The 24,057-nt window shown below is 42.4% G+C and overlaps 1 protein-coding gene across 1 annotated transcript in view; it reads right to left on the minus strand.

The window, feature by feature from the left end:
• TMTC1 (transmembrane O-mannosyltransferase targeting cadherins 1) overlaps nt 1–24,057 on the minus strand; it is a 149,171-nt gene that overhangs the window by 120,568 nt on the left and 4,546 nt on the right. Inside the window, 4 exon segments of the mRNA XM_040596045.1 lie at nt 8,936–9,142; nt 11,139–11,315; nt 12,487–12,560; nt 14,253–14,430. Coding sequence (XP_040451979.1) covers nt 8,936–9,142; nt 11,139–11,315; nt 12,487–12,560; nt 14,253–14,430 — 636 coding nt within the window.

Genomic DNA, 24,057 nt, shown 5'->3' on the forward strand with positions numbered 1-24,057 from the left:
CCCAGCAGGTTTGTTCGCATCTTTCACAGATTAAAAGGAATTGTATTTTATTCCGTAGTTGTTGTACTAGTGCAACCAAAGAGCAACCATAGTTATTTTCAAAGTACAAATTTTACACTTAATATTTCCTTAATTTACAGCCCATTTGCAAAAACAAGGGATTCCTAGGTCACAAAAGGAGACATTTAAGGAGCCCAGCCCCCAGCCCGAACAGAGGACCTACAGCAAACATGCTGCCAACCAAAGCTTTTAACAGGGGGAACAACTGCATTATCAACACAGCAGGAGAATGATACTTTAAGAAAGGTGGTTAAAAAAAAAAAAAAAAAACAAACAAAAAACCACCACCAACCACAACATATTTCAGTACAGATTTTCATTTAAGCCACTCCATGATCAGTTGTGGCAGGTACTGAGAATTCATAAGGCAAAGCAGAGCATCACCAGATGCTGTGAGACCTCTCAGATCTGGAAAGCAAACACTCGATAGCAGTGTTCCAACAGCCCAAGCACAAACCTTGTCTTTCAAGGCTCACTTCAGCTAGTATCTGAATTTCAGCATGGATGCTTGGGAATGTGGAACGCATTTACAAGTGGCCCTTCTGCACTGCAGCTTCTGGACATTCACATTCTGGAAATTGCTTAAAAGAGTAGCAAGAAAAAAATCTGCATTCAAAGATCTGCAGTTGAAGATAAATGTGCATTCCATCATTTCCAAGCCAAGCAGAGGATTAAGGTTTCTAATGCACTGGTTGGAAAAGAATATTGGGATAACTGAATTAGAAATGTGAAAGTGGATTTACTACTCTTCTTCTTTAGATTAAGTTGAAGATTAAGTTTCTAGTCAGGAAAGGATCTATTCATCTGGGAAAGCATACAGGGAGGATGGAAGAAGCATTAGACATGCTAAGAAATTTTGTCTTTTTAAACTAAATATTAAATCTCAACAGCTACTTCACATTAAAAAAAAAATAAATCAAAGTAACACATCACACGACTGAAACCATCCACCTAGTCGTATTTGATGAGATGGGTGTCCTCATGGTTTTGAGCAAATGATTGCTTGTGTCAGCCTGCGAAAACCTAAAGCCACATAACTTAGTCCTAAGAGTCTGCTGTCCTTCACTTAATACACGCTGTGATTACCAGCTTCACAGAGGAGGCATGGACCAGCTCAGAAAGCATCAGTCATTAATGAGGTAGGTAGTTACAGCTGAATCCTTCACTCCTGAGAACAGCCTAAAAGTTTCCACTAGATGTCAAAAGATGTGCCTGGAAGTCAAAGATGTAAGAGAGAAACTGTTCAATTAGATTAGCTCAGGGAAAATACCTGCAACACTCTGTATCATCTATCTTCAGGCATTGTAGTGGTTGGTGTTTTGGTTTGGGTTTTGAGTTTTTTTTTAATTTCCTAGGTGACTGAAATACCATTCTGTGTCAAACTAACCTAGATTTACTGCAAGGAAAGTGACCTGGCAAGCCACTAAGGTTTTTCTGTTTCTCAGCTGCTGTTAATTCCTTGACACTGGTTTACAGGGCTTTCAGAGAAAGCCAATGAACATGGGCACACTGCTATTTCAAATACTGGTTTAATGAGACTGCCATGAACTGTGAATAGAAAGGCAGTCCTGTGAAGTAAAAGGAATGAACAGAGTCTCCTGTGAATCAGCTCTGGGAGACACAGACTGCACCTACAAATTGGGTATTTCCAATTAGCAACACATGGAACAGAAGAGGCCGACGTACAATGAAGTGACTGCAACTGCAGGGCTTAAACGCAACTCCCATTAATGAGAGAAAAAAAAAACATTCCCTCTGCACATGAATGAATAAGCCATCACCACCTTTCAGAAGATGGGAAAAAAACCAAAACCAGCCATTAACTTTTCCTCCTGATTGTGTTTTGTGCAGTGTGGTTCTTTGTCCCAGACACCACTTCCAGTTATGAATTCACAAAAATGGATTTTCATGGACTAAATAAAAGTCTAAAGGATCTTTAAAAGACTAAACAGTCTTCCCCCCCCTAAAAAAAAGGTGTCATCATAATCTAAGAAAAATAACATAAGCCTCAGTCTTGCCCCTTTCTTCCAATAGTTAAAGTACATGAAGCCAAACTAATTAAGTTTATTTGCTGCTTACTGAAATAAACAGGCCTCTTGATACTGTCACATATTAATAGTCCAGGGGATATTATTTACTCTCTACTTCCTTCTCGGAAGAATTTAAAAAGAGGGCGAGTGGTGTTTCTCTGTACTGCAAGACAAACACCACCGATCAGAATCACAGCTAAAACAATCCAAGCAAGGAAGTCAAATTTCAAACCGAGCCTCTCCTATTCAAACAAGCGTGTGCACAAGTGCCTGTGTTTCCATACACAAATAAGCCAAGAGTGCAAGCAACCGTGGCTCTGCACCACACCGAGCACCACGGCAGAGCAGGCTCCTGGCTTTTGCCTGGCTCTCCATGCTCCCTCCTCCTCCTTGCAGGCAGCAAGCACAGGGAAAACTCCCGTGTTACAGGTTACATGGTACAGGGTGGAGGAGAGCTGAACCCCCAGAGCTGGAGAAAAGCAGTCAAAAAGGTCCTGCAGCCCACGGAGCAGAAACACGTGATGGAGAGGAGAAGGAGAAGCAAAGAGACAGCAAGATAGCTGGAAAACCCAGGAGGGACCTTGCCTCCTAGAAGGGCAAAAATTCCACAGCAGGCGACGGAACCTGAGAGACAAGAGTAGGGAGCACATGGAGGACGTGATACGCAGTACAAGGACACAGATGGGGGCCTTGAATTGGCTAGGCAAGGACTTTGGTGCTAGGAGTATAGGAGGGACCCTGGGAGAGCGAGTTTATCACAGTAGCTTTTGAGGAAAGCAACAGGATCCAAAAGGCAAAGCCTGAGGAACAAAGATTGGAAGCAATTAAATGACTAAGGAGAAGCAAGCAAGGGAAGACATGAGGGCACATTGCAGTAGACGAGACAGGACAGACTGGGGAGGGAGGAAGGAAGGGGCTGCCAGAAGCGCCTGCATATGCTGGGGTTTATTCCTCTCTTAACTCTGATGGGGAACATCACATCATTGGGTCTCCTCTGTCAGCAAATACGTAAGGGGAGAAGTCCCTCATCTCGTAGCACTGATTCCTGTGGAGCACAATCTACTGCTGCCACCAGCTAGCCTGCCTGCTCCAGCAGCAGCAGTCAATGAGGTGAATCCAAAGGTTTCAGTCACACCCATGTGACTTCCCCACTGCAAAATTTCTGGCTATTCATTTTACTTGTTTTTTCAAAACAAGGAAATTACACATCCAGAAACTATGTAATCTTTAAAAGTACTGTTGGCAGACTAAAGCGACAAACTGCGAGGAAATACCAGCACTTGGTAGTTTGTACACAGAGAAATTACTGAGAAGTTGTTAATCTGTCTCAGAGCAGGACTTGAATAACATGAAGTAAATAGGGCATGGGGCCATGCTCTAGACAAGGAAGAAACAAAAAATTGAATAGCTGCTCATTAAGTGAACACCATCCATTCTGGGTAATGAATGGAGTGGAGATCACACTGAAAAAAATGGTATGTGATAGTGTAATTAAAGACTGTCCCAACATAAACACACAACAGGACCAAAATTAAATCAGGCCTTTCTTACCTGGTGAGTGCATGATTTTGCAGCCTAATCATGTCTAAATGTGTCTTTTTGTGTGTACATGCCACATTAGTCATCACCATCCCAAAGCAGTGCTGGTTTTAAACAAACTTTTGTTAGGAAGCAATGAGCTCAGTTCTGCTGATTTCTGCACGTGCAGATTTCCAAGATTAAGACACATAATACCACAAGCACACATAAGACAGACAGTCCTTGGCTTTTTTTTTTTTTTTTTGGGGGGGGGAGTCTTAAAACAACCACCACATCGCACAAATGGAGGTGGAAGAGAAGCATGCATTACTGTGCCTCATCTTCCAGCACACTCCATGGGAGTGAAGAGATGTAATTATTTTCCCAAGATTACACAAGGGTTCTCTGGAAGCCCGTCACAGGCCAGAGCATGCAAATCCTTGGCTGAATCCGAGGCTTTAAGCAGAGGGGCACCTACCTCTCACATGTGTCTAGACTCTAGCAGAGTCTTCTGGTGCCTCAGGTACCACCTGAGCATGACAATAAATACCATCACTGACTGCAGGCAAAGGAGAAGATTTATGCATTACTGCTAGCAAACATTTCCTTAAAGACTGGAAACGGACACAACAGTAGCCACAGAGCTATTGCTCAGACTCACAACAGAAAAATGGTCTGAAGAATTGAGTTCAGAGAAGAGTAAACCACAGGCTGAATCCACCTCTGCAGTACAGCTCCCCAAAGGGGGCTGTCTTTTCTGACTTACACTTACTAAATAGCAAGGATGGCAGAGCCTTAGCCAACCCATAAAGCTTGCATCGTCATAGAAGCAGCATCCCACAGCCACCAGGATAACAGCGACACTTACCTAATCTGTCATCTTTCAGCACGCACTGTGCCTTCTCAGGCCTTAGGACTCAGGGTCCTACTTGTCTTTTAGGGTGAAACTGCATTGTCCTAATCTCAGTTCGACTTTAAACGTCAATTCCCAAAAGCATCACAGGCTAGGAGCTTGCTCCTTTATTTTCAAAGCCTTACAGCCCTCAGGAGATCACCAGTGAGAGAGAAACAAAGGGAAAAGCCACGGCTGGCTCCATTGCTTAATGCTCCAGGTTACTCATTTTGCTTCCCTAGAGAGAAGAAAATCATTTTGACTGCTAGACTCCTGGACCATTTTCTCCACAAACTGAATCTCAAACCAGGCCACTGTCCTGGAATTTCTCCACTAATTACTGCTGTGGTGTTTGCAAAGCCCTGTATTCTTTCCTCACTATTTTGCTGTTGCGCAGTAACCTTTTAGGCCAGTGACAAGTATACAAGTTTTTCTTTTGTTGTATTTTTGCCCTTGACCAAAATAATACATTAATAGTAGTTATCTTGGTGTTTTCTCAGAGGCACGCAATGCTTTTTACTGCTGTGTTTTGCATATGAATGCAACCACCACTGACCTTCAGGGTGTGTGAGTACAACTAAAAACAATTTACTACATTTTAAGAAAGTTATACTGAATCTAACAGAAAGCATCTTCCTCGCACTTCTATAAAACAGGCAGTCTTCTATTCCGAGCCACACCTTCCTATAAAACTCCCTCTAACAAATTCAAGAAAAGGTAAAGTTTGCACACATGAAATCCCCTACCTGGGAAACCAGTCACGCTATTCTGCCCACATCAGCTATGAACCTAGGAAGCAGCATTACACCATGTGGCAAGAGGAAGCATTAGAAACACAGCTGTGACTTCTGCTTTTTGAATAGAAACTTCATGTTAAAGCATAACATTCCATACTGTCAAGTTAGTTTAAAAGATTTAAAAATGGCTACACAAGAATAGGAAATAGAAGCACTCAGTAAGGAAAAGCCAAAACACCACCAAGCAATTGCTACACAGCCACTTCACACACACCACCCCCCGCCAAGCCCTCTGCCCTTCCTTCATGTTGAAGAACAGCATCTGTTTCAGCTCAAATACTGACCCCGCATGCTGTGTGGGGACTCGGGGAAGATACGTTATGACCTCAACATACTTTTCCTCACAGAATATTAATCTTAGGGCCAGCACAGCCATCCCTGGAAAGCACCATGTTCTGCAAAGCATCTCCATTTTCTTTCCTCTGCTACTGCAAAAGGAAAAAACATTGCTGCCACTTTAGTCATCAGAACACATTTTATCCCTGCTATAGCCTTAAGGATTTCATTGAATTCTGAACTGATGGGGTTTTGCACCTGGATCCCACAGTGCTAACAAGTAGTGAGCTCCCCCTCTTTTGCATGTACAGAGATCTAAAGCAATTCTGTTGGGCACAATGCCAAGCACACCTGCTTCTTCTCTCATTCCATCACTTGGCAAAAAAAATAATAAATAAAAAAAAAGAAGAAACAAACACAAAAAACTAATGCAACAGTTCACATACATGGAAAATGGCAGCATTAAACACCAGTCTCATCGGCTCAGAGTCTCACCTGCTAAATCACCAGCAGTAGATGCAATAAAAATCAGTTTCTAGGTCACCAAAGAGAAACAGAGATTTTGGGTTCAAAAGTGTGCAATCTATTGAGGAGTCCTGTTTTTCAAGAAGCTTAGACTGTGGCTAATTTACAAAGCTCAAAACCATCAAGGTGATTAGGTGGTATGAGTGTCCATGGGCTGGACAGCATTTAACAATGCTGAGCATGAGGCATGCATGACATGGCGTGACTGAAATTATATGTAGCCTTGGAATTAAAAAAAAAGTAAAAAAAAGTCAGTTTTCAGTGAATTTAACAAATAAAGAAGAAAATAAGTGACAATAACTCCTGGCACAACTTGCACAGGGGACCGGGACAAATTCTTTTATATATATCATCCTTGTTAAACATATGCATGGTTCTAACAGAGCATTGCTGTAGTAAGCAACGAAGTGTTGGCACTGACATTGCTTTTTAATAGGACGCATGTATATTATACCTCATCATGACTGTGAAAGCACTGAAGCTCTGTCCTTATCTCAAACAGAAGTACAAGCTTGACATGAAGGTTCCTGTCTGCCCTTCTCCATATGTGTCATACGGGAGGGCACATACAGTCACAAGCCTCTTCCAGGTCTTAAAACTCAGGGAGATGGATGAAACTCACGAGAGGTCCTAGTTACCTCGTTTCAGTAGTACGTGCCAGCATCCGCCCAGATTGCAATCAATCGCAGTGATAAAACCTACAATTTCATCCAGACTAACTCATTCCTAACTCCTGAAGACACCCAGGACTGCAACCCACACATCCACTGGATAGCTGAAGGTAAGAGCAAGTCACAAATCACAAATCTCTACACCAATAATTTACATAACTAGCTCCAGTTACTGCTAATAGGCAAGATTCACTTACCTCCTCCATTACATTTTCCTGCATTTTTCAGTTAGCTCTAGTAGAAAGATACATAATGAGTTATTATTAAATAGAAACTTAATTGCTCACATCTCAAGTACTTAAAAGTACAGGTTAACCAGTGCACAACCATTTTATTTTAATGAAGACCTTACAGCTAGCAACCTAGTGCACTAGGTAAGGTACCTAAAGCTACTTTACTATGTCCAATCTGCCCTCCAACTCCAGAGTTTTTGAAATATGTAAAAATCCTTTCCCTTCCCTTTTGCCATGGAAGAGACCTACAGGAGGCAGAGAAACATTGATTACAGAGGAGAAATTGTGTAATTAATTTTGTATATTTGCAGCAACTTCAATTTTTTCCCTCCTATGTTTTTTCATCTGTAGCAAGAATTCACTTTTTTTAAAAGATGGATTGTATTTTAATAGAGCAATTGCCTTGAGTGCTTTCTAATTCATATTGTGTAATATGCCAATAGCACTAAAGACTTGTACTCTTTTGTACAGAAAGTATTTCAACTATTTTAATCTGTCCTGTGAGAGGATTCAGCAAATGGAAGAAAGAAGACTGCAGTCATATGACTAGGTAGTAGTCCACAGTTCCCCATGCAACGTGGACATCATTTTGAGTCAGTGAGCTGCAATACATTTAATCTTCCAGAGAAGATCTCTTGAAATTACAAATGCTGTAGCAGCACTTTTTTTTTTTATAATGACTAGCAACCGTTGACATTAGACAAGTAGGCACTGTCTAAGTGCCGAGCCTCCACGAGGCTCTCATTCCATGCAACAAGAAGTTATCCAGCCTTATCCTGTCTTCAGAGAAAACAAGAATTCAGTCAAGGGAAAAACTAGCAAAGAAGGTTGCTCTAAAACAATGTTTCTTCCAACACAGCGTCCATTTACAACACTTGAAGAGGCAGCTACTGAAAATCAAATGCCAGCTGGGAGCATGGGTGAGTTCTCTCTGAAGCCATCCCATGCGCACAGTCTCTCCAATAAAAATTCTGCAGCCTCTCCTGAAGAGGCTGGAAGACCAGAGGCTTTCCTCTTGGTGTAAGAAAGTGACATTCCCAAAAGCAGGGGCAGAGGGAAGGCGTCTGGAAAAAGTGCAAAGCAAAGGAGGGGGAAAAGGAGCAGTAGGAAGAAAGAAACAAGAAGATGGAGCAAGGCAGGAGACATTTTTGATATTGATACTCTCCACGATAGCATCCTGTCAGGGAAAATGGAAACAAATACAAGTATCAAAGAGAACAAAATGAGAGAAACATGGAGAAAGCAAAGGCCAGGAATAGCAGCTGCATCAGTGCTGTGCTCAAGTTACTCCTCCCCACCAGATCCTCAGCTTTAGGGGCAAGACGTTAAATGAGGCTTTTGGACAGCCTATTCTAGCCTGGTACATCAGAAGGGGCCAGGGTCACTTTCCAACTGTGCTGCTCATTTGGGGATACAGGGGAAGAAATAAATTCAAACAGATAAATTTAGAAGCTGTTCCCAATGGCCAGAAGCACCTTGTGCCAGAGCAGCTAGAACACAGCCACTCTGCAAAGCCTTGACTTCCTTACCATTTCTGTGTCACAGTTTCCCACATGGAGAGGCAACGTAAGCAAATCCAAACTTGTTAAAAACAAAACCAAAAACCCAATCATCCCCAAGTCAGACCCATCAGACAAAACACCTGCAAGGCAGAAGCTCTTGAGTGGGTTGAACCATTTAAACTACAGGTAGAAGAAACAGATTCTCTGGTCTGAGAAGTTACAGATCTCCTGTAACACCTATATATGATCAGTTCCACTTTCTTCCCTTAACCATCCTTCCACCTTCTCCTCTCTTCCCTCTTCAGTAGCAAAAGAAAAATTACAGCATGTTTCAGGACAAAAACAGCTAAACCAAAGTGAATTACTTGATATTTTAAGGTAGGATCAGCTGCAAACTAAACCACAACAGAGCAGCAGGTAGCCAGCAGTACCTCCGAATGGCCCACATGGCTTTGCTGGGCACAGAAAGACCACCGCTCCGCTGCTCCTCGGGTGATGCCGGGTGGCAGGAGCTCCAGGTGCCCCGGTGAGCAAAGCGATGTTTCCCATTCTCCCGGCTGGCTGGAGGGACCTGCAGCGAGGCAGAGGGAGAAGCCACAGGCTGCCGGGCAGGTCTCTGGTGGATCCCTCCGTTTCTCCTGATAACACATGCAGAGAAAAGGAGGTAAAAAAAAAAAAAAGTGGGGAAGGGGAAAGAAGTAAACATGAAAAATAAAAATCCTTAAATCCTTTTATCAAAATGTTGAACATTATGAGAACAGCACAACATGGTATCTGACTGCAACAGATTACATGTTATTTATTCCAAAATACAAGGTCTTTGCATGCTGGGAGGACAGGATTTATTAGCTCCTAACTAGATCCAGAGGAAGAAACCCAACAGCAAAAGAAGATGAGCACTCCCATATTAAGCTGTTCTCTGGATCTCTGGTAAGGTGGAAAGCACTGTGAGGAAGAATACGGTGCCATTCCTAATTTTTTTCTGCAGAAAATTGGTGTTCTGCCTCTTTTTAAACAGAAAACAAATCTCTACAGGTTGGAGGAAGGAGCGCGTGAGTTTCGGCAGCATGTAGAAGTCTGCTGGTTTTCTGCTGCTCTCTAAAAAAGTCAGATACAGTCATAAAATCCCACCACAGATGGAAAAGTACACAATACATGCAACGAGAGCAAATATGAAAATGCAGCACATCTGGACTAGAAAGCTTCATTCCTGCAAGCTAAATAACTGCCACATCTGGGCAACTGGATGCTACTGAAGCAAAGAAATAACCCGGAGAGACCACTGGAATGTGAACCTATGGGAAAGTACAGATCTACAGGAGACTGACGGGAGGGGGAGGCACAGATTTTTCCCTGATTAATTAACATTACTATTACCTTTAGCCAGGCAGCTCCTGGAACACACCTGGCAGACTGTAAATGCAATTGTTATCAAGGATGCCAGCTGTCAGTCCCTAGAAAACCCCTTGCTGGCTACTTGCTCACCAGTTACATCGCTATGAATTACTTATCCAGTCAAAATAGGAGAAATCCTCTGCCGATCCATCATACCTGCCCTCTGATTGCTATAGCTGCTGGAAGAGCCAGAGGGAAGGCAGGTGGGCCTGAAACATGGTCCATCCCCTGTTGAGACCTAGAGGAGGGGCTGAAATGGGAGGGAAGCCAGGAAGCTCCTGAGAGAGGACAGCCCCTCTTCTCCTCCCTGCATTTGCTGCTTTCACAGTGCGCCAGCTCTAGCGCTCCCCAAACCCCTCTGGGACCTGATTTAATTGACTCCTGCAGAAACACAAATTCAGTGTCCTTTTTTATAACCCAGATACACTTGCTCACGCAGGGGCATGACAGCCTCCAGCGCCTGTGGGGCAGCACCAGTGGGAACACGAGCAGCAACGGCAGGAGCGAGACCTCCCACTCTCAGTGGCAGTAAGCCCTTACATTCACTCATCAACAGCTCTGCACCAGGTATGGTTTGGGAGAGAAATGCATAAGAAACAGCTTCTATCAAACAAAAGACTTCTGACTTTTAATGGAGATACAGAATAGCATAACTATTTGTGACACCGAGTGAGGGATACAAAGTATTTGATTTTTCTGCAGTGACTGCTGAGAGCTGCTCATTATTCCAATAATTCCAGAACTAGCTGGGTATTTTCCCTCTTCGTCCATTCTGTACAGACAGAAAGGATCAGACCTGATTTTACTGTTAAACGTCGTATGATATTTCTACGACCATGACATTGTGACTGATAATCAAGCAGATGTTGCAAGTGGAATGGAAGGAGTTAAACCAGAGAAATTTTAAGATGTTGATACTTCAGTCAGAACTCCAACAGAAAAAATAAATGTTAGTCTTTCCAGAGTGAATTGAGCATTTTAGAGATCAGTTCTTCACAACTGGTTTATCTACCCAGCAAAAGTTAACATGCAGCAATAGAGTAACAACAAAAACGCCAACCAAAAAAACAACAAAAAAAATAGAGAATGAAACCTTGGTGCCCTCCAAATTTGTCAAATGTATGCCATCTAATTCAGCAGGGCAAGTCCATCTCCCACAGTGCTGTGTATAATAATACATATTTTGCACATACAGGTGGCAACTCTTTGAAAACATATCAAGCACAGTAAGTTACTTACAGTTTGAGCCCATTGCAGGAGAGCGAAAAAAAGTCATAAACCAAGCACACACCAAACACAGTGACTCCAGTTTCTTTCACCAGCATTGCACATGTCCCGAGGAATAAACTAAGCAGCAAAAAGAATGGGGAGGCAGTGGGAGGGAAATGTTCCCCAACATAAAGCTGATCCACACTCCTGAAAAACAGATATGACAAATATTTTAACTCCTCTGTGATTTTCATGTTTACTACATTCTCACAAGTACTGAGATACTTTTCCTTTATTTCTTAAGATGCTGGTAATAAGTGACATGAACAATCTACACTGTTTGCTGATTAATGACAAAGGCTTACACAGAACAGGAAGGCAAAACACAAATGTTGAGAGGTACACCAAGAATTTGAGCACAGGAGGGAAAAAAGACAAGCAGAAAAATAAAGTGGACTTGAAATAGTCAGAAGACAGCAAAGTACAAAGACAGAAAGGGCAGAAAAACACCTCCTTTCTGTCATCTAGAACACACATGCTTACTTCTCCTTACGTGACAAAATGCACTGTGCAAGTAAAAATTCCTCCATCCCACCCACATTCCCCTGAGTCAAAGATGTGTCCTAATCATTAATAGACTGGGCAGCAAGGCTGTAGGAGAGGGAGGAAGGTAAGAAAAAAGCAAAAATCAAGTTAGCCAATTCCTGCAGGGTCACTACCAGCTTTATACCTTTGAAACCTTCTGAAAACAGCATTGTGGGTTTGTAGCAAACAGCCCAAGAGATATATAAGCCATTTTTCCATGTGGCCATGACAACGCGGTCCTATTCCTAAATTCCTAAAGACGGGGAATCCCCATCTGAGTAAAGTTATTTCTTTATTTATACTTGTTCAGTCCAGTTTTAGGACACAGACCAGCAAACAGTGCCAAGTTTTCATCTGAAAAGGATGACTAATGGTCTAGACACAATCCTTAAGTCTCCTAGACCAGGTATTTCAGAGTCCCACAGTCCCAGCACATATTGCAAAGGCAGACATGTGTTGGTCTGTCCTCACTACATACAGGTAGTTTGCCTTCAGCTGAAAAACTTTCTTCGTAATTTTTAGCTCTACAAGCCCTCCTCTAGTGTACGGTCAGCTGTAATGCCAACGGAAGAGGGGACTTTAAATGTTGTCTTCTCTTTTTATGTTTATTTCTTCTCATAAGCATCGCTTATGGCACCCTGGCTGAAGGCAGGGGCCAGGGCCCTTCCACGCAGCAGTGCTGGGGGAAGTACCTCTGCCAGCCACCACCAAAAAATGACAGGTTTCCCTTTTGTCTCCTCCCCAGACAAGAGCATGTCATGATATTATCATAACCGATAACAAGGTTCCATACCTATTATAGGAGAGAAAAGCCAACAGAAAGAGTAGACAGGCTAGGACGTCCGCTCTGCCTACTATACCTGTTACCTGAAAGGAAGAGACAGGCAGGTGTAAAAGCACATATATAAAAAGGCATGTGCATTCAGTGATTGCTCCAACAATCCACACCAACTGCTACTATTCCAAGCTTTTTATTTTTCAGTGTTATCCTCCCTCAATCTAGTGAAATGTTACTTGTGTAGGATACGCTCAGTTTTGTCTGCTGCATTTCTCACTTAGCAAAATGAATAAGCCAACAGTTAAGTAATTCTTTACTTTCTTATTAAAATATTAATAAAGTTGCATAGAGAAATGCAAATTTTAGGTATCTGTTTTCGTTTTGCATAATAAGCCTCACACGAGAAATGCATCCAACTCCCAGAACCGAGATTTGTTAAAGAAAAAGACTAATGAAAGAGCAACTCTTTGGAGAAGACTTCTTATATAGGAATGAGTTAATAATTAATATTTGAATGAACTTTATCACCAAAAAGTGGTAAGTGGTATGTAATTCACTCTCTTTCAGAAAAATCTGAATTTATGAGGTTTTTCTGCATATTAATTAACCAAGTCTTTTAATAAGAAAGAGAATACTGAAGAAGAATGTGTAAACAGTCTTTTTACAAACTATTTGAATATTCCATTTCATAAAAATCTAAAAATGGCCCATAAAGCAGATAAAAGGCCCTTTGAAATTTCACCTCTTTTGAGATTACATAATGAAGCTGTATTCAGCGCTCTGGCATTTATTTTAACCTTTTTAAATTGTGACCCAGACAAAAATAAATTCAAAGAGCGCCTCTTCTAAAACCTCCCTTATAATATAAAGCTGTATTATCAAAAGGAGCCTAGCTGATTAGTTCAGAAGAGACAGCACAGGGAGCAACTGTAAAGCTCATGGCTTTTTGTTATTAAGGTAATCTCTCCTCAAAAGTTAGCCACAGCAGCCGTTTCCCTCACTCATTTACAAAGGCTCATAAGGAAAGTGTGTGATGTTAATGGTATCCCAGCTAACGAGTGCGCTTCTTTTTTTAAGTACGGATAGCCAGACATTGCATCTCCATCTCAAAGACAGCAAGACTCATTTTATCTACAGAAGTACCTCCCCATGCTACAGACTGCAGTTTTAGCATGACTACATCTTTAAATGTTTCCTTATAACTAACAGAAAGACATCCACCATGAGCTGTTGCTCCATAAACTTAGCATGACATTTATTAAACTAACGAGTTTTTTCTGAAGATGATATCCCTAGCTTTTAATTGAAATCAATATAAAATCAATCCATGGGTCATATCACCTCTATCTGAGCCATCTCCTCCAGAATACACACTCATGCTCCCTTCACTTTTTCTCCCTTAAATTGATGACTATAGAAGATGACTGAAGGCATGCAACAATGTCCCAGCAGGAGAGCACAGCCCTCACCGAGGTCTCTGGCTTCAGAAGACTCGACATTTTCACCAACTGAATGACTGCCCATTTATTCCCAGCATCGCTGATTAGGGCCATCAATTAGACTTTAGTACCAGAGCAGAAACATGGCACGTATGTTTCTTAATGACTCCTGCAAATTATTTTAAATATAGCATATTCTCACCTTTGCTGCTCCACAGCAAAAATCACAACTACCATATTCTGTATGATTCAGAGGTTTCTTTACAAAAAATTAAAAATTAAATTATGCATTTATTTTTAGCTTTTGTGTCACCGGGTTGTTTTTTTGTGTCACATACTTACAGCCTCAGTGTGAATGGGATGCACAGCAAAGAACAGCGCCGTGACAAAAGCAAGCCGACAGTCCTTGAACACAGCTTTGTCACAAGTGTACATCAGCACAAGAGTCACTAGACAGTGTAAAATTACATTCACTGCATGGAAATAGAAGGGGTTCATACCAGCCAGCAATATGTTTAACCTGTAAGAAAAGAAAACGGAACCATTACTAGACTGGAGGGGTCTTGTAATAGCAGGACATCTTTCAAAGACTCTAAATTATGCTTTTTGCCTGATTTGCAGTCTTCTAATGTAAGTGCTATTAAACTAATTAGTGAAAAATCACCCTGAACTTCTGTTCTATGTGATGATTAAAGACAACCACTTCCCCAATTTTTAAAATATGTGGTTGCATCTGGCAACCTTTTTGACATCGAGATGGGAGAGGCTTGTGCCCTCCCAGTACAGTTTACTGCAATGAGTCAGTGTCTGTGCTTCCTTAGCAACAAATAACACCGGCCAATATCAGAAGTTTGGCACTTGTCCCGTGTCCCTGTTTTTCTGTGGTTGTCTCAGCCACGTGGCAGCTTCACAATACAGGTAGTTATTTTCTCCCACAGAATAGATGCTTTTGCTTGGGAATAGCCAAGACAAGGACTCAGTAAGGCGCTGGAGCATCTGCTTGGTGTTACAGGTACATTTATTCTGATTTAACTTTCAAAGCACTTCCAGATACTGAAGGTTAAGCATTTATTTAAATGCTTTACTGACGTCAGGTCTACAGTAAGAAGCTGGTTTAATAGTTAGCATTTTTATAAGGACATTGATGGTAAAGATAAGTTAGCTAACATCGCCCTAGACTCAATGAGACAATTAGGGCTCGTTACTTGTCTCATTCATAAAAAAAAAAAAAACAAAACCAAAACAAGTTGTTCTGACATTAGTTTGACAGCACGTATTAACACATTTTTCTGGTCACTGTTTTTTACAGCCAGCTTGCTCAACAGCTGTTCACAGGCTTTGCCTTACATGCAGTTGAAGATAATTCTCTTTAGAATTAACTGCATCTGTACATCTGGACAAATATATACATATATATACACACACGGTGTCTCTATCTAGGGAAGACTCCATATATGAAGAAGGAATTTGGAAGCACTAATGTTAAAAGATATTTTAAAAAAATTAAAAATGACAAGACACCCAGTGAAAAGAAGGCTCAATCTAAATATTTTGCATGTAGCTGTAAACCTGCTAAAGGGTCAGTAACCCTTCCTGTTGTTACTAACAGACTTCAGGTCTCCCATGACATATATGGTGCAAAAGCCACTGAGTTGTTGCTGCTATGCAAACACCTTAGGGTTTTTTGTAAGACAGAGGAGGCGTGGTGTGTCTGTGACAGGCAAACATATGCTTTTTATACATACTCTCTACATTGCTTACTCATCAGCAACAGAGTGCCATCTATCCTGGGCTGCATTTTTCAGGCAAATCTAACTCTACCAGACCAGGAGTCTGTCTTGTGCACTCCTGCTCTGCTCCCACTGGAGTGTTTGTGGAGGCAACAGCTGAAACCCAGAGAGTTTGCAAAAAGTAAGATTTTAGCATGACTTGACTTTCCCCTTTGCAGTATGGGTTGATGCAGCTACATTTTGACAAGACACCAGGCTGTGAGATTCAAGAATACACAAAGAGGGCTTTTTCTTCCCACCCACCCACCCAATTTCACCTCCAAGCCACTTCAGGGCAGCAACATACTTCACTTTCTCTCATTCCTACCAGCACAGAATGACAAACTACAGCAAATGTCAGTAACAGACATCCAGACAGAGTTTCAGCTGTAAATATGCTGCAGCAGTGGGAACCCCCAAGCCTAAATCGTGTTTCCAGCGCACTGCAGGGGACAAGGGGCAGCACAGGGCCATCCTGCCCCGAAAGAGCCGAAGTTCCCACTCAGAGGCAGCTGCAGATGTGTGCAAAGGCAGGGACCACCTGCAGCACCCATTTCTTTATATGAATGAATCATTTCTGGCTGTAAATCAGCTGGATGGAGCACAGTCATCACCACTGCTCCCCCTCAAATGCCAAAGTGTGCTCTGGGCAACCTGATTTCTGGAGAAAGCAGATGCAGGCAGGTGAGAACAAGTGCTCAGGTTATCAGGTGATATGAACCCATGCACCAAAATGTGAGAGATTATAATTTATTTATTTGGCCAATTTGTGATGATCGATCACTAAAAAATTGACATCTGTCAATACTCTTGAAAAATCTCTGATTAGTCTCCATGGATCATGTCTGATCGCTTCCCATCCTGCAAAACAGGTCTGCTGGCACGACAGGCAGAACCTCGTAGGGGAGGGATCTTCCTGCCCTCATCAGGGCACCTATCCCAAAAGCAGGGCATGCTCTTCACACCCCTTCTTGGGGCAAACATCAAGTCAACAAGGTTTGTAAGCTGCAAGTTACGCGATACAAGTTACTGAAAACAGCTATGTAAAAGATCAGCCTCACAGCTTCGTTATTCCCCTGCATGTTCTTTAAATTAAAAAAAAATAAAATAAAAAGTAGAACAGAACACAAACATAACACCACCATGATAAGCCTTCATTAAACAGCAATATGTGACTACAAGCATGCTTCATTGCGTGTTTTAAGTACCATCTTAGGTGGTCCGTGAACACTGAACACGAATCTGTGCAGGTGCTATATTCACAGCAGTGCTTTTTTGCTGCTAAAGCTCTTTGTCATAAGAAATTAGGCCACATGGCAATGAAGGAAACATTCTTTTGTCCTGAAACAATCCCAGCAGAATGATTTTGAAACGTTAACAGTTGTTGAATTTATTGTACGTCAAACGGGTGAGCAAATCTGGGACTCCAAACAGTCCTCATCCAAGTCACAAGAACTTTGCAAAGCTCCCCAGCACACTCACGCATCCATGGGGAAAAAAGGCAGCCTACTATGGAAAGCCAAATCTGTTCCACTGTGGAGCAACTACGCAGTAACTTCTGGGCAAGGGAGCAGGAAGGGATGGGTAAATTAAAAATTACTTCTCCTTTCTTTAATACAGTTACAGAGGTTCAGTATTGTCTTTGTTTACTGGCAGCAGCATTACCATGGGAGCTGTGCAGTAAATATACACGGTATATGGCTCAACAAACAAAGCAAGTAAAAGATAAGGAATCTGAAAATTAAGAAGTGGTGTTTCTCCACCATAATGTTCATGAACAGAAGCTCTCACAGGCAACAACTGTACTCTGGGGCGGGATGGTGGTGTCATCTTTGTATCTCCATATCTAAACTGGCCCACAAATGGAGAAAGTATTTCATTTTTTAAATTGCAAGCCCCAAAGACACCCATAGTAGCATCATTGCTAATTTGCAGCACTGGAAGACCTTAGGTGCTTCTGCATGAAGATCTTTACGTCTGTCTGAGCTAAAGCACAAATTGTAAGATGTGTGTTATGGCCTTGGTAGAGCACACAGCTAAGAGAGCAGATGCTTTGGCCTGGCCAGACTTTTCAAACCAGAGGGGTGCTTGCAAATAATATTCTACAGATTTGGGACTGAATAAAGCAAGCGCCCATGCTCTTAGGAATGGAACCACTTGAAAGAGGAGGCACCACCATCTCAGACAAGGAGGTTTTTCCGCATCTGCCTGCAAAACACTCTGAAAAGAAGAGTTTTGCATTGCTTCAACATCTCCCTGGAGGCAAAGAGTGTGCTAAGCTGTTCAAATCAAAGGCCCTCAAAAGGTCCAGGGGAAAAGGAGGGTAAAAGCGCATATACCAAGGAGCAGCCTCTCAATACTAGGTGACATTGACAGGTATCTCCTAACAGAGCTCCTAACTGACCAGCATCATCCAAGCTACCACCAAAACAAAAACTCATTACAGAAATCTCAGCATCGATCATGTGCCGCGTCAGGGCCGAGAAGGCTGCACTGACACATGTATTCAAGCAAAGACGCTGGTCTGTGTCCAAGCGCTGCAGCGTGTGTGGTTCAGCAGGTCACACCCCAGGCACAGCACCGCCAAAACCACATGCCCAAGCAGGAGGTATACCAAAATAAGAGGTATATGCCTAACACAGAAATCCTTTTATTTTGTTAAGGCTAAAATGGATGTTTTCCAGGAACAGCAGTGTAGTTTGCCTTGCCACCTACAGCAGCTTTTCCATTCCTCCGCCATCCACTCTAGGAAAAGGAATTACATAGCTCCACTCTCAGAAAGTGACTCTCACAGGCACCAGCTGTTGAAGGTCCACTGAACAGAGCTTGTAAAAAAGCTCTCCAGAAGAAAGCAAATCACTCTCGCTCTTAAAAGAATAAGCAACATCTATCAGCACTCCCAGTTAACCACTCGCCCTCCCTCTCGGCACAGCCACCTGGTTTGAAGAATGACGTTTGTAGAGCAGGGACTGTGCACCATGCTACCCTCAAGCCACAGGCACTTACTTGTCCTCTAGTTAAGTCATCAGGCAGGGACACATCTCCTTGGGTAAGCAATTCCCCCAACAGAGGGCCTGGAAACTGAGTGGGATTCGGTGACCTCATCCTTGTGGACCCAGAACCAGAGGGGTCTATGCCGCAGGAGTATGGGCTTGCCGACAAATCCCATGCATATCCAGTTACGGTATATAACAACCAGCGCCCCCGGGCTCTAATATAGAGCTTTTTATCCACTCGTACACATGAAGACTCATTCAACTTTTTTAAGGCCTCTTATGATTTAATAATATTGTAAACCATAATTGGAGATTTTCTCTTTTTATAGACTTTGTTATTATCCCTGGGCAGCTCTTGTTTAGTTTAATCTGTTTTATTATTTTCAAAAGACTAACAAAAACCACAACACGTTATGAAATAGAAATGCACAGGATAATAATGGCAATTTGTTATAGCGAGTAACACTTAATGGAAAGTCTCAGAGCATCCCACACCTCATAAAACCCCCACTGTTTTTATAGAGGAAGGCTCACATGCAGATTTATATAAATTAATCTAACATACAAGGATGGATTAAGTTTCCTGTGATCTTGCCTTCCTTTTGGAATTGCGTGATATATATGGCAAACTTTATGCAAACTAATGCCCAATTCTAGTGCACAGTGGAATCCCCTAATAAACTCCACAGATGCACATACTGCGTGCCAGGAAAATAAGCATTTGCACTCCAGAAATGGTGCAGCTGCATCAGTGGCAATAATGGTTAAAGTTCTGTGTGGAAACAGCGCAAAGATTAATGAAAAACCTGTAGCAGTAAAAAGAAAATAAGCCCCCTCTGCAGCAGTGTTCATGCAATGGCCAGCACAAGCAGGATGGAGCTTCCACCACAGTGCAACAGCACTTTGTGCTGATTTGTGTTGATAATCTTTTCATAGTACAGTACAATGCCTCAGAATTAAATGGACAATAAGGCTTAAATGGTTTGTTACTTGATTTGCTGTAACGGGGATGGGTGAGAAGAGAGGCCATATCAATTCCCAAGCTATAGCAATTCCCTTAGTGCACAACAGTCATCACTTACAAGAGCACTAGTTAAGTGCTGGCATTCCAAGCAGGTTATTGCTTTCCAGCATGGTTAGGAACAGAAAACAGAAATCACAATTAGGCTGGGAAGCAGTAGCACCTCTGAAGTAGCAAAGATGCCAGGGCAGAAATTTCTAGTGAAACCCTAGAAAGGGTGGTTTGACGATCATACCTGTGTTAAGAATAGCAAAAGCATCATTCACACAGCTTTAGATTTGTCTCTACAAATGGCCTTGAAAAATTTTTAAAAAGCTATACAATGGCAATTTACAAACTGAAAAAACAGGTGTCATTTTACCTAGATCTTGAACAAAAGAGGGTTTGTCTTCAAAATTATTCTTGAGTAGCATCTCAGCAAGAGCAATGCAGGGAAGGAAACAAACAGCTCCAAGAACTCTTCAGCAGCCATCAAGTAGTCCTCTTCTGAGTGCAGAGAGAAAGAGCTAAGATGTGATTAAGAACCCAGCTAGGACAGCCACTCATCAAGCAGAGAAAACGACGCTAACAGAAATCTAGTCAAAGTTATTAGACCTAATGAAGATAGTATTTCAAACTGGGTGCAAGAGTTTTCTACCAAATTTGAAGTAAGTTTGGTCATCTTTTAGCTTGAGCTGCAGACCATAAAGGAAGGGCTATTTTAATTAATGCAAAGCAAACGAGGTAAAAAAAAAAAAAAAAAAAACAAAAAAGAAGGAACAAAAAACCCCAATTCTAGTGAGTGAAAAAGAGTACAGGTCTCTGCCTTACCCCCTGTATTTTTTTCTTTAAATCTGAGCAACAATAAATGAGAAAGCCCAGGAAAGCAGTCAGAAACAGAGCAAGTAAGTGCAGAGAAATGCCTTTAGCTAACCAGCAGCAGCCAGAGCACTTCATTTTCATGGACTCTAAAGACTACTGACAGGGATGCTCCTGTGAGGAAGAAGGTTGGTGGAAAGCTGAGCCTTGTAGGTAAAAGACAACAAAAGAAAATTAAGGGTGACATTGGTGCAAGAGGAATAGGATGCCAGATGAGAGAAAATCCCCAGGAATTGGTAGATGTTAAATAGAGACAAAACACCGCTGAAGCAAGCAGCAAACATAGGTGTGACTGGATTCACCTCAGCCAAGTCTTCCAAGGGGAATCTGCTTGGACCTTTTAGTAAACTCTTCCCCTCATAATAAAAGGCTTTTAATTCAAGAGACAGAAATTTTTTTGAGTCTCAAGGACTGAGAAAATGCTGTGCCTAGGCAGAAGTCCTACCTGTTTTGTACACTCCTCCTTGGCAGATGCTCACCTACTGGGCTCAGCTGCAAGCAGTGCAGCAGCACAGACCCCCAAGCCAGGTCTGTGTCCTCCCTCCCAGGGCAGGGAGCTTGCCCCAACCCTTCCCAGGAGTCCTGTCCTCCTTCCAAGGAGTGCAAACGACCCCGTCGGTCCCCCTACAGAGAAAACAGCCCAAACCTACAAGCAAAAACAGACACCTGCTACAAAAATTACATTCAGGGGAGCAGGGGGACAGGGACAGGACTTCTTGTGCACCTGGAACTGGGGAAAAAAAACAAGTTTTGAGGCACACACACACCCTCTCCCAGAGGTGAAACGGCAGCAAGGAACTCTGTCTCAGAAGAAAATCTTACATGCCTGGAAATGTACCTGTATATTCCAACTATAACACAACCAGTCTAATAAAAGCAACTGCCTCTCTTCACAAGCTCCGCCTCGCCCAATGTGGCTACACCAGTACTACATCAATTTCATGGCAGGTATCACAGTCTCAGTATGGAGAGTGATTGCTATAGTGAGGGTAGAAATATTACAATAAACTGTACAGGAGAAATACTGGCACAACCTTAAATATTGTGATATTGCCCTAATATAGATGTACAGAGTGAAGAAAATACTTGTGCACTGTGTATTTAACCTGACACATTATAGCTCCACTATATTACCCTGTGATGTCAAACTGTAATATAGCATTAAATCAAGAACAAATAAAATCTAAGGTCTTTTTATCTTCCCTGGGTTGTTTTGGTTTTCTTAAGCTCCTTGTCCTTGAAACTCATACCACTGATACAGCTGAAAAAAACAGAAGGATCAGCTGCAAGCAACTAGATAGATCAGATGGTTGGCAGTGACTTACTGAACTAATTCTCTCTTTGGCTATGTATTAACATCTAACCCAAGCTCAGAGTCACTTAAGGCTTTGATCCAAAGCCACTGGTAGTCTTACATTAGGCCCTTGGTGCCCACACAGAACACTGAACTGTTGCTGAAGGGTCCTGTTTGCCTCCTAAGCGTGTATGTACTCGAGCCATCCATGGCTAGCAGCCTCAGTGGGCAGACCTGGATGGCCACCTGTTCTGCAGTCAGCAGCTGAGCACAGCCTGGACTTTTTAATTTATTTTTTTTCCCTGCCAGAGTACTAGTAGGATGGCTCTGTGCAGAAATTATGTACCTATATCTCTTCTGGTGGAAGAGCTGTGTTCCCTTTTACACCTTGCCTCCCCGGCTTCTCTCCTCCTGGGCCACCAGAGCCACCCAGCAGCAACTGGAGTGGACATTCTTACACCCCTCCCACAGGGCCATGCAACTTCCCAGTGAACAGTCACTTCCACCTCCTTCGAGGAAGAGCAGGTATCTCCTGGGCTTCTCTGCCCACTGTCACCCTCCTGAGTCTCTGTCAAGGCTACATGGCCTAGACTTGTTCACTACCTTCCTTTTTGCCCCATCTTCTGTCCCTGGTGAGCTATTACTGGAGGCACCTCCCCCACCAGCACCTGCCTGGGCAGTGCCCTCCACCCCACCACCAAAGGGGCTGAGCAGGCTGGCCTTTCCCTTCTCCGCCACCTGCCAAACCAGGAGGCTGATCTCCAATTCAGAGTCCTTAAATCTTGGCATCGGGGTTTTCTGAAGGGCTTTGTTCTCACCAGTTCCTACCACTGCACACCTTCGGGCTAAGTCCGCTCTGTTGCCGACTACCTCAGACCTCCATCACCTGTTTGTTTCCGGGCTGAAAAATCTATCTACATGGGGATTTGGCAGACAAGAGAAAGAGGGTAGGAGACAGCATCAACGATTGCAGCTCCTGCTTTAACGGTTGAGAAACATTTATGCAAAACCACTGGAACCAAGGGAATAAATGATTCACTGAACTTCTGCTAGCAGAGGCACGGTGTAAGACAGAAAGACCCAGTTTAAATATAAAAAACTGAGTGAATTACAGAATTGGCAGTTAATTTTGCACTCCCCCCTCCCCCCCTTCATCTTAACATTTGATAGGGAACACACCAAGAAATAGTATATCCTGACTCCAAAAAGCCACCTTCTTTAGAAAGAAGTATACTGAAACACTTCTTGGAGAAGAAAATAGCAGGTAAACATCTCTGAGTGACATCAACTGGAGAAGAGAGCATGCATTAAGTTTTTCCTAAGGACTGAGCAAAACTATTGCCTACCACCTGAAGTCCTGTGCAGATGAGGAGTTGTGCTAGACCTGTCACCTAACAGTTATTCACATATAATAGGAATGTTTCTGAACCAACAGTTTTAACGTTCCTTTATTGAAGTCAAGAGAAAAGGTGAGAGAAGTTCAAAGATGCAAAACAAACATTTAATTCAACAGTCCATGCGCAGGCTTTTTTCCCCTCTTCTGATGTTAACGCACATAAAACAATGCAGCAGTTCTGTGAATATTTTAAGTTTTGCTTAATAGTTCCAGTAACATGGGCCACTCTTATTTTCCTCTGATCATTCATACTGACAGATCCAGTGTGAATAATGTCAAATACTTGAGCACTTTTCACTCCTTGGCTCCAGAGCATTTGCCTACTGGGATGAGGACTGTCACTTAAGATTTCCAGTTCATCAGGGACACTGAACTACTGTTACAAAATTTCAGCAATGTCTGTTTAAGATTTTTTTGACAGTCGGGTGATGAATTTTTTTAATTGAGATTGTTTCAGGCATACGTAGCATCTATGTAGGATATGTTTAGCCTAATGAAAAGTCCAGAGGGCATCATGAGTCCTTCTTACTTTCACAGCCACAAAGGACAGAAAAAGTTTCTGCAGATTGGCGGATCTGTAGATACAAATTTCAGCCCACCCTTCACATCTGTTCTGTACATGCAGTTTGGATATCTCCCAGATTTTTAATCTTAGTACAGCAAGGCTCAAAACAAGCCTTTCCAGATGAAAGTTTCATGCAAGAGAAGCAGAGCCACTAGGCTACTATTAAAAAGCCTTGGATTTGACCAAATTAGCACAAGAAAAGAAATAAAATTAAACAAGCAAATAAAAAAAATAAAATAGACCAGAAT

This window comes from Falco naumanni, chromosome 5, assembly GCF_017639655.2.
Source record: "Falco naumanni isolate bFalNau1 chromosome 5, bFalNau1.pat, whole genome shotgun sequence".
NCBI lineage: Eukaryota > Metazoa > Chordata > Aves > Falconiformes > Falconidae > Falco > Falco naumanni.